The sequence below is a fragment of the Arachis ipaensis genome, chromosome B10 (assembly GCF_000816755.2).
Source record: "Arachis ipaensis cultivar K30076 chromosome B10, Araip1.1, whole genome shotgun sequence".
Classification (NCBI taxonomy): Eukaryota; Viridiplantae; Streptophyta; class Magnoliopsida; order Fabales; family Fabaceae; genus Arachis; species Arachis ipaensis.
Genome location: NC_029794.2, coordinates 130843636 through 130855206, shown reverse-complemented (window position 1 = coordinate 130855206; position 11571 = coordinate 130843636). Strand labels below are relative to the sequence as shown.

The following is an 11571-nucleotide window of genomic DNA, read 5'->3' as shown; positions in this document are numbered from 1 at the left end:
TAGCTGTGAGCATCTGTCGTTGTCTGCAAAATATTTTCTCCTCTTTTTGTGTGTAGATCTTTGTGGTTTCATGAGTTCGTTTGTGTGTTTGTTTGGCAGGAGAAACCATTCCCTCAGTTACTTCATCTGATTTACATTTTTTTTTTCATTTATTGCAAATAGCTGAATTAACTTCACAATTGATTTGATAATGTGGTTTGGTACTGTGTATGTTAGTTGAAAATGGTGACTAAGCTTGTGATCCCTAAAAGTAGGAAAGAAATGAATTTAGAAATCAACCACATTGCAATTGGTCTGTGTTGTTCCAACTTTCCCTTTGAGTGTTTTTCAATATTACTACTACTCCTACCCACCATCACATTATTTTCTTCTAACAAGATTCCAACTCTAATCTTTGGTTGATAAAAAGACTTCAAGATTTTATTATCCACCTTCTGCTACTGCTACTGCTATTGCTTGAAGATTGATAATATAAAGATCTTGGATGGTTGCATTTACAATGGTAATCCTACTTGATGGCCGAATCGCCAACAAAAGTTGATGAACTCCTGTTGCTTAGGCTTTGATTGTGGTTCGATCGAAGCTAGTTGCGTGGAGGTGAATTTGAAGTGTTTTTCCAAGTTGTTGTTAAGTACACTTGGCGCCAGGTCGAATGTGTTTGATGCATCTTTAATTGAATAACTATGCATAAGGTCATAGGAAGAAACGGAGTCTTACTTGAACTTAGTTTTGCTTTTGACTAATTACAGAGATACTCTGAACTGAAGTTCTCATACTATTTCAGAACTATTCTCTTACCAGATCAGGCATTTTCACCATGACCAAGATTAGTCCTGAAGTTGAAATCAAGATGCCAATGGAAGCAGTACCACCGGTTTCTGCAGACGTGAGCTTTATTTCTAACGGTTTTCCAAAGTATAAACTGGGAGCTGATAATCAAGTTGTGGAAGAACCAGTTCAGGGTAACCAGGGACCTTCCTTGAAAGATGTCATTGATGAAGAAGCTTCCAATTTGTATGACCAACACAAGCGCATCTCAGTTCGTGACCTTGCGAGTAAATTTGACAAGAACTTGGCTGCAGCTGCTAAGTTGTCTAATGAGGTTCATCTTTTTCACTTGCTTGTGGCCTATACTATATATCTCATTTACTTTCCTTAATATAAAAAAACTTTTATTCCCAACATGCATCTATTTGATCAAATACAGATAACCAGACAAAAAAGGAATGCACCAGTTTTAGGACTTGAGGATTGCATTTGTTGATATGAACATAGCTACCAACTTCAATTCAAATTTGAATAGTTCATTCATCTTATGCACTTTTGTCCATATTTTGTCAACTTGATCATGGCTTTTTCATGGAATTTAGGCAAAGCTAAGAGAGGTGGCATCTCTGGAAGGACATGTTCTTTTGAAGAAGCTAAGAGATGCATTAGAATCTTTAAGAGGCTGTTTTGCAGGAATAAATAAAGAGGATGTGGAGAAAGCTATCGCAATGGTTCGTTTTTTTATAACATACTATTCTATGGTTTAGGTGTGCAATCTTCAAACATTGACATGACATTTCATCATCTGCTGATGGATCCATGAACTTGAGCCTTCCAGATTCTTAAAAATTTTTGGGTTATTATTGTGGACCATACCTCCATTCTTCCCTCCCATTTTTGTAACATATTCTTTGGAACTATTTCAGCGTGTATGAGAAAACCCTTTATTTCTTCTTGATCAATGAATGCTACTAATACTTAGTACTCCTACTTAACAATCTACAGGTGGAAGCTTTGGCTGTTAAATTAACTCAAAATGAAGGAGAATTGATTCAAGAAAAGTTTGAAGTGAAGAAGCTTGCAAACTTTCTCAAACAGGTTGGCTTTGGCATCTAACCACTTCTCTTATACGGTTATAGATCTATAGAATCTCCATTCAAGCTTATGGTTATGATTTACTGGAACTCTTTCTTCCTGAAGGATTTTGAAAGTGAAAACTTTCTGGTTCTTCCATTAAAATATGTTGACTCTTTTTCAAAATCTGAATCCATCTTTGTTCTACAGGCTTCTGAAGATGCTAAAAAGTTGGTTAATCAAGAGAAGTCTTTTGCTTGCGCTGAAATTGAGAGTGCTAGGGCAGTGGTACTGAGAATTGGGGAGGCCCTTGAGGAACAAGAAAAAGTTTCCCAAGCTTCTAAACCAAAGGTTAGACATTCTTTATTTCCCCCATTAGGAGAGAAAAAGATGCTATTTGAGCATACAATTATTAATTATACATGTTAATATTCTTTGTAATGGACACTTCTGCCTAAGTATTATTATCCTTAGAAGATCTTAGATTCAATTATACATGTTAATATTGTTTCCTCGTTGATATTTGAGCATGGAAAATATACACTATCTTTTCTTCTTCACTCCCAGGATGTGGATGGACTAGTAGAAGAAGTTCAAGAGGCTAGAAGAATCAAGTTGTTGCATCAGCCATTCAAGGTTAATTTGCTTTTGCTTCCTCAACTGCTTGGGTGGATAGTTTTTTATTATATATTTTATTTTGCTTAATTTCATTATACTCCATTCTATGGCAATAACAATTAATTATATATCTTGACAAATAATTTTCTCTCTGCATTATATCATTGACCTGGGTATTAATTCGCATACATATGTCCTGTTTGGCAACTATTAATTCGCATACATATGTCCTGTTCGGCTACCACCTATTTTTTTCCCTCCCCCCTCCTTTCTTGCTCCCAACTGTACATAATGGAAAATTTTATAATTGATTTTTGAAACATTTGATATCACGCAAAGTTGCCAACATGTCTTGAAATGCATAGAAATGTTTTTAAATGCTGAAGTTTTGTTTGCTTTGTGTAAAATAGACTAAAACATATCTGATTATTTATTACATTTTAAAGTCATATCTTGTGTGTAGTGATATATTACTATGGTGTCAGACGTGTATCTTATGTCTATCATAATTTCCAAATCTACAAGTCATTTTGGATACAGTGCAACTAATTGTATCAGACATCAAATTTAAGACTAATAGGCTATGAATCTTCTTACAATCTTATGCTATGGTTTTAAACTCCAATAAACTACAGTGTATCACTATTTGAATATTGTTTGAAGTGGAGAGAATGAAACTCACTTTTTACACTAACTTTGTGATGATTTCAGGTGATGGCCATGGAATATGAACTCCGTGCTCTAAGGGATCAAATTCGAGAAAAATCTATATTTTCAATTAAGCTTCAGAAGGAGGTTCGTAAATATATATTTTTTACTTGCTTAATTAACTGTTTCCCTAAGCCCTTTCAAACCATTAACTTAAGTCTCACTTCCCTTTCTTGCAATAACTTAATTTCTTCCACTCCAGCTAACAATGACCAAGATGAGTGAAGAGAACAAATATCAGTTATATAAGTTAGGTGGTTCTGAAGTTTTGGGCTCATACTTGCGAGTTCAGCCTTGCTCAGATGAAGTACCACAAATTTCAAAATGTTCATTTCAATGGTATCGCTTGTCATCCGAAGGTAGCTGGAGGGAGGTTATTTCAGGTATCTCACATCCTTAATTGATTTTCAAGCATGTCTCAAGATTCAGAGGTTGTAATATTTGTACAGATGAAGTAAAATATGCAATGATGCTTTCATGAAAGTAGTGCCAAACTCCCATTATGGTGGTGAATTACTATTTATATTTGTAACATTCATGTTTAATATTGTATATCTATCTTATTTGAATTTCGTATCTTCCTCTTTATTTTCAGGTGCAAACAGATCAATATATGCTCCAGACCCCTCTGATGTTGGGAGAATCTTACAAGTTGATGTTGTCTCAAATGGCAAGAAACTCACACTATCAACTAATCCCATTCAAACAGGTTGGTTTGTTATTGCCTTATCTTTCGTTCTTGGTTTCAGGATACATCTAAATCTGGAAAAGAAAGGGTAACATCGACATATGTTGTATGTACCAGTTTCAGGACTTGGAAGCCATGTGGATACACTTCTACGAAAATCTAATATCGATTTTAATGTATGTTATCTTTGCTCTTTTCACATTCAGTAATTTTAACTCTTCCTAGCAGAAAAGATTACTAAAGCTATAAACTGTAAACTGTTTTCTGCTCAAACTTGTCTTTATCAACATAACATCTTTCTTTGTATTATCCAGGTAGTTATTTCTCAGATGAACGGAAAAGATCATTCATCACATTCTACTCATTCATTCGGTGTGGGGAGAATGCGGATAAAGCTATGTAGAGGTTGGATTACAAAAGCTAGAGAGATTTACTCTCCATCAATGCTGGTACTATTCTAGCATTGGCCATTTTTCTTGTATCACATATTGTTCCATCTTTTTACTCTATAGTTTTAGATTCATCATCTTCTAAGCTCATGTGGTTTATATGTTAAACTAACATATTATTTACCTAAAGCTATGTGGAGTTAGAGGTGATGCCAGTAATGCAGCAAAGACACTTTTTTGGCAAGCGAGAAAGGGGCTCTCATTCGTATTAACCTTCGAGTCGGAGAGAGACAGAAATGCAGCCATTATGGTTGCTAGGAAACATGCTCTTGATTGCAATGTATGCATCTTTTCTCTTACTGGTTATCTATTGATTCATATGTTTGCATTATTGTCATCTTTTGTGGACTTGCATACAAATTGAATGAAATTTCTTTTAACAGGTTGTGCTTGCTGGTCCAGATGATCTAGTGTAGGAGTAAATTTAACTGACTTGATGAGTTTTCAGCAAAGTGAGTATTATCATATTCTTGGTGTGAGTATACATGTGTGCTTTGTTTTGTTGGTGAAAGATATGATTTCAGCTTTGTAATGGGGTTTTCTTTTTTCCTTTTTCCACTAATTGGGGTTGCATTGTTTTAGGCATGTTTTTTTTGTTTGCCTAATCATGTTGTAACAAACTCAACTCTTTCTATTAGTTCATTTGTTCATTGTGGCTAATTGCTTATTCCTTCTAGTTCAGTTGTAATGTTCAGCGCACCTCAATCATGTATGTGCTAACGTTTCTTCATGAGTTTGCTCATAAATTTGTTTTTACCAGTTTATTTTTTTATTATTATGAATAAATTACCATTTGTACCCATAAAAGATACAGATACTGACAAATATACTCATATAAGAATAAAACGACAATTATAACCATGGAAAATGGCTTTCGTGTACCCATATAAGAATAAAACAACAATTATTGGAAAATGGGTCTATCGCATCAAACGCAAGCCTGATGGTTCAATTGATCGATATAAGGCTCGCCTTGTGGCCAAAGGATTCACCCAGACTGAAGGTGTTGATTTCTTGGAAACCTTCTCTCCTTCTCTCAAGCCTGCCACCATTAGATTAGTTTTGGCATTGGCCTCTATGAAGCATTGGCCCATACATCAGTTAGATGTCAATAATGCTTTCTTACATGGGGATCTTTCTGAAGATGTTTACATGACTTTGCCACCTGGGTTCACATCTCCTCGCCCAAATCAATGCTGCAAGTTACTAAAGTCATTATATGGTCTACGACAATCTAGTCGTATGTGGTATGACAAACTTTCTCATCTTTTGCTATCCCATGGATATCAGCAGACTTTATCTGATTATAGTCTATTTGTTAAATTTACTGGTGCTCAAATTTGTATACTTCTAGTCTATGTTGACGACATCGTTCTCACTGGCGATTCTATTTCTGAACTTGCTTCTATTAAGTCTATTTTGCACCAGCACTTCCGAATTAAAGATTTGGGCCCTTTAAAATATTTTTTGGGTATTGAAGTAGCCCAATCAGCAAAGGGAATTTGCTTATCTCAGAGAAAATATTGTCTTGATCTTTTGGAGGATTCTGGTTTATTAGGTGCTAAACCTGCCTCTGTTCCAATGGATAGTTCCACAAGATTATATCAAGACAAAAGTCCCTTGCTATCTGACCCTTCTGTGTATCGCCGTTTGGTTGGGCGTCTTATCTACCTTACCACTACTCGACCAGACATCATGTATGCCACTCAACAATTAAGTCAATTTATGGCAACTCCTACTGAATCTCATCTTCAAGCTGCCAAGCATGTGTTACGATATCTAAAAACTAGCCCCGGCAAAGGAATTTTTTTTTCAAGAGAATCAGAAATTCAGCTTCTCGGCTTCAGTGACTCTGATTGGGCCGGATGTCCTGACACTCGGCGATCTTTAACAGGCTATTGTTTCTTCTTAGGCAACTCTTTAGTCTCTTGGAAGACTAAGAAACAAACCACCGTTGCCCGCTCATCCACTGAAGCAGAATATCGTGTACTTGCCAACACAACTTGTGAACTTCAATGGATAATAAATCTGTTACAATTTTTACGTATCTCTCCTATCCGCCCACCAGTTTTATATTGTGATAATCAAAGTGCTCTTCATATTACTGCTAATCCAGTTTTTCATGAATGGACCAAACATTTAGAGGTCGATTGTCACTTGGTTCGACAAAAAGCTCAAGCTGGAGTGATGAAACTTCTCCCCATTCCTTCTTCTGGGCAATTAGCTGACATCTTCACAAAGCCTTTGTCTCCTCAACCCTTCCATCTTAATCTCAATAAGCTTGGAGTTCTCGATATCTTTCATCCTCCAGCTTGCAGGGGCATATTAAACCATTCTTCTACCTTAGCCCATGACAACAACAAAGAAGTCTCACAGCCCACAAATTCAGCCCAACAGAATACATAAATTTAATTATAATTTTAGTCTTTATTATCTTTATCTTATCTTTAGTTGTTCTTATCTTCTTATCTTATCTTTATTTGCTTTTATCTTTTATAGGACAATGCTCTATATATATTTAGTCACTTCAGTACAATTCAATCAATCAACAATCAATAAAAGTTCTTTTCTTTACTTTTCCTACTCTTTCACAATTTTATTAATTATAACCACGGAAGATGGCTTTCGTGTGCCAAGAGTACCCAGATGTTGGTTACACAATTTATCTGTTAGGGTATTCTTAGCATACGGAAGCTATCTTCTGTGGATACAATTGTCGTTTTATTCTTATATGAATACATTTGTCAACGCTGGTATCTTTCATGAATACAAATGGTCATTTATTATTATTATTATTATTATTTTTTTTAATCCTGTTCAAATAATGGACGTGGAATTGAAACTATCAGAATATGGGATTGATAACTATAACGAATCTTGTCCAAAGATCGATATATAAAATTTCATGAGTGATGAGACACCACATCAAGCATTGTGTGGAACAAAATACCAGAAATCAAAAGCACATTGGCATCGTTTACATTTTGACCCTATCGAAATGAGAGCTTTGAAGAATAAAGCATGGGATCCTCTGCAAGCCAATATGACCAATAATTTAAGTTAAGCAATTGAAATGACATAGCAAATTTTTTAATTATATTTTTTAGGTAAAGGCCATTTTTATTTTATTTTTTTATGGTTTCCAAAAATACTCTAATTGTGAGACCAAATGATAACGAATTTAAATCACGTTATAATGTCTAAATAAAAAGAAAAACTATAGGAATCAATATTAGTTTAGCAAAATAATTTAAAAATTAGTGAAAAATTGAAAAGAAATGAATGTGAGATAGAAACATTCGAAACTAAAAATATCAAGAACATTTAAAACTTAAGTAAATAATTTTTTTAACTGTGAATTTACTTTTTTAACCTTTATTCTTTTGATTGGCTAAAAATTTAGAATTTAAGATTTATAATTTAGGGTGGAAACCAGCAACAACAAAGAGGAGTGAAGTTGTGATATTAGATGGAAGAAGGAGGATAAAAAAATGAAAATAGGTAGAAAAGTAATTAACAAAAGAAGAAGAGAAGGATAATAATTTTTTATTCAAAAATACTATTTGTAACTAAAATTAAATATCATTATGTATTTGTTTATAAAAATATATTATTTAACTCATTTTTTTGTATATTTTATATCTTAATATATAATTTATATTAGTAACTAATTTTGATGGCTGATTTATATATATAAACATAGTTTTTTTTTATTTTTTATTTTTTCTATGTGTATGTGTATGTGTATTATTTTCTTCTGATATATATTAGGCAAGTCACAAGTGAGACAGCGTATCTCCAGACTCCAGTGTAATAAGGCAAGCAAAAGAAATAGTTATCAAAATTAATTTTTTTAATAAAACCTTTAATTCAGGAGATACACCGGTGCAAAAATCATTTCCCCTTTTGGAGTCACATGTATTTTTTTTAAAGATAAATAAAAAAATATGGATTTATTATTTATGTATATCCTTCTTAATTTTCATTGAAAAAGTATATACTTTTTTTCCCTAATACTGCTACTAGTATTATTTTAGCGTATATCCATGCCTTTGTTTTTGAAAACCCAACGGCTACAATTCTCCAAAGCAACGCTCCTACCGTCCGATCAATCTTAAGAGATCCAACGGTAAAGAGCCACGAAAAAAAATCGACCGTTGTAGCGGGAATCGGCGCTTCGTGCAGCTTCATAAGAGAAGGGTTTTTTTCACTGCCTTACTCGTCTCATCCATTTTTCAGAGAGAGAGAGAGAGAGAGAGCGCACTGGTTTTCTAAGCAAAACACAGAAAGTAGGAACAACGGTGTATGCGTTCTCTTCTTCGATTTTGATTCTTCTCAGAAACATTCATTTTCAGTTCCAAGACAAAAGAGAAGTGTATACCAAATGGCTTCAAGACCCATCGTTCCTCAACAAGCAAGAGGTATGCGTATCTGTGTGATCTTTCATTCCTTCTTTATAATCACGTACCTTTTATCTATGATCTTCTCTTCTTTCACTGTTATGTGTGGAAGATTCTATTCGTCGATTGTTCCTCCGCGTGTTTCTTTCTTTAAGTTCCTTCGGTTTTTCAAATCTTGTTCTGCTTTGATTGAATCCGAAATTTTTGGGATCTGCAAATGTTATTTATTTTTTAAAGGATGCACAAATAAAAGGACCTTTTTTTTTCTTTTTCCGTTTTACTCCTTTGGTTAGATTGAAACTTTGGTTGATAAGGTGGATGATTTTGCAATTTGGTAGGTGATGCAATCGTAAGAGGAGGGAAGCAGCAACAGGAGCAGAAGAAGAATGGTGCCGGAAACCGTAAAGCCCTCGGAGAGATCGGAAATTTGGTCACTGTTAAAGGTGTAGAGGTCAAGCCCAATCGCCCCATTACAAGGTTGGTGCACAGAGAATTTAAAAAAAAAAGAGACTTGTTTTTGTTCTCTTAATTATAAAGCATGATTATCTTTTTTTGTTTTCTATGCTTATTTGTGATTTTTTTTTTGTGATTCTTTTAGGAGTTTCTGTGCACAACTTCTTGCCAATGCGCAAAAAGAAGCAGCTGCTGAAAACAACAAGGTAAAAGCACTCTTTTACACACTATGTCTTGAATGTTGTTTAGTTTTCAATGGTTGATAGAATGATTGATTTAATGTTTTTTGTGTTATGCAGAAACAGGTATGTGCTAATGTGGGTGGACCTGCTCCTCACGGAGTTGCAGTTGCTACAAAGAGGGGTGCACCAAAGCCTGCTGCTACCAAGAATGTGACTATAAAACCAAAGCCTGCAGTGGTGGAAGTCATTGATATAAGCTCTGAAAAGGAGACACCAAAGGACAAGCCTGTGAACAAGAATAAAAAGGAAGCAGATGTCAACTCCAAGAAGAAACCACACACTCTCACTTCAGTCCTCACAGCCAGAAGCAAGGTATATTGTGGGAAATAAAACAAAACGAATTCTGGATTTCTGAATCATGTTTTTGTTTATTTAACAGTTCTGTTTATTATTATTACAGGCAGCATGTGATCTTACTAAGAAACCAAAGGAGCAGATTGTTGACATTGATGCAGCTGATGTTAATGATGAGCTTGCTGCTGTTGAATACATTGAAGACATCTACAAGTTCTATAAGCTAGTTGAGGTACCAACATGATTGGATTACTTGATTTTTATATTGTAGGATTTATAGGATTCTAATATTGTTTAATAATGCATGTTTGGTGATTGATGATGAATAATGAAGAATGAGAGCCGTCCACATGATTACATGGACTCACAGCCAGAGATCAATGAAAAGATGAGAGCCATATTGGTTGATTGGCTCACAGATGTGCACACCAAGTTTGACCTCTCTCCTGAGACACTTTATCTGACCATCAACATCATTGATAGATTCTTAGCAGTGAAGACTGTGCCAAGAACGGAACTCCAATTGGTTGGGATCAGTGCCATGCTCATGGCATCCAAGTATGAAGAAATCTGGCCCCCGGAGGTGAATGACTTTGTGTGCCTCTCAGATAGAGCTTACACAAATGAACAGATTCTTGTCATGGAGAAAGTCATATTGGACAAGCTGGAATGGACTTTGACTGTGCCTACTCCATTTGTTTTCCTTGTTCGTTTCATCAAGGCTTCAGTTCCAGATGAACAGGTGTGTGTGTGTGAAACAATATGCCTTCCACCTAATTCATTTTTTCCTTCTTTTTTTCATAGTAATAATAATAATGTCTAATAATATTCTTCTTTTAAATTTACCACAGCTAGAGAACATGTCACACTTTCTATCTGAGTTGGGAATGATGCATTATGCAACCTTAATGTACTGTCCATCAATGGTTGCAGCCTCAGCAGTTTTTGCAGCTAGATGCACACTTAACAAGACACCTCTTTGGAGTGACACACTTAAGCTACACACCGGTTACACACAAGAACAACTTATGTAAGTACATAAAATATTATTTGTCTTTAGGAGTTTATGATTGTTGTTACTTTAATTAACTGTGTGTTGTTTGTTGTTGTTACACAGGGATTGTGCTAAGCTACTAGTGAGTTTTCACTCGAATGTTGGGAATGGGAAGTTGAAGGTTTTGTACAGAAAATACTCAGATCCACAGAAAGGTGCTGTAGCTGTGCTTTCACCAGCTAAATATCTTCTCCCGGAAGCTTCTTCTGTCTCTTCTGGCTCTACACATTGACCATAACAAAATATTGAATGAAGCAGTAGAAAAAGAAGAGAAGAGTAGTAGAGTTTCTTTGATGTGTTAGGGGGGAATTTGGCAATAACCATTTGTTATTGTTGTTACTTGGGCAATAACCATCTGTTATATTTTTTTTTTTCTTCTTTTTGAATATTTTGTTTTAGAAGCCATATGAGTTTGGATTCAAGAAAACAATAGTTGATTAGTATATGAGTAATTGAGTTGCAAATTTCTCTAGTTCTCTCATTCTCTCCTTCCTTCATTTCTCGGTTCTCTCTCATCTTTTTTTGTTTTGGCTGAAAGAGGGCCGAGGCCCAAATGAGAAAAGGAAAGTAACGAAGCCCCAAACCCAAGGCAAAAAGCAACCCACTCCCAAAAAGTATAACTGGTTTACTAATTACTAGGTAATTTCTAGTTTTTATTAATGTTAATTAATTTTCTTTTTTTGTTTAAGAGGGCCGAGGCCCAAATGAGAAAAGGAAAGTAACGAAGCCCCAAACCCAAGGCAAAAAGCAACCCACTCCCAAAAAGTATAACTGGTTTACTAATTACTAGGTAATTTCTAGTTTTTATTAATGTTAAATGTTA

The 11571-nt window shown here is 34.9% G+C and overlaps 2 protein-coding genes across 5 annotated transcripts in view; both read left to right on the top strand.

Annotated features, from left to right (window-relative positions):
• The window catches only part of LOC107623329 (stomatal closure-related actin-binding protein 2), a 5716-nt gene extending 751 nt beyond the window's left edge, over positions 1–4965 (top strand). For 2 of the 4 annotated variants that reach the window (XM_016325540.2, XM_016325543.2), the window contains exons 2-13: positions 802–1102; positions 1371–1499; positions 1774–1866; positions 2053–2193; positions 2410–2478; positions 3172–3255; positions 3371–3551; positions 3764–3877; positions 3974–4032; positions 4171–4305; positions 4436–4585; positions 4689–4965. In XM_016325540.2, coding sequence (XP_016181026.1) covers positions 818–1102; positions 1371–1499; positions 1774–1866; positions 2053–2193; positions 2410–2478; positions 3172–3255; positions 3371–3551; positions 3764–3877; positions 3974–4032; positions 4171–4305; positions 4436–4585; positions 4689–4721 — 1473 coding nt within the window. In that variant the 5' untranslated portion in view covers positions 802–817 and the 3' untranslated portion in view covers positions 4722–4965. Of the gene's footprint in view, positions 1–784; positions 1103–1370; positions 1500–1773; positions 1867–2052; positions 2194–2409; positions 2479–3171; positions 3256–3370; positions 3552–3763; positions 3878–3973; positions 4033–4170; positions 4306–4435; positions 4586–4688 lie in introns of all 4 variants that reach the window. The other 2 variants (XM_016325541.2, XM_016325542.2) reach the window with 1 other exon arrangement.
• On the top strand, positions 8520–11219 carry LOC107623747 (G2/mitotic-specific cyclin S13-7). Its single transcript, XM_016326107.2, has 8 exons — positions 8520–8726; positions 9044–9182; positions 9304–9364; positions 9458–9712; positions 9801–9926; positions 10029–10436; positions 10546–10724; positions 10812–11219. Exons 1-8 carry the CDS (start codon positions 8690–8692, stop codon positions 10978–10980), a joined length of 1374 nt encoding a protein of 457 aa, XP_016181593.1. The 5' UTR covers positions 8520–8689; the 3' UTR covers positions 10981–11219.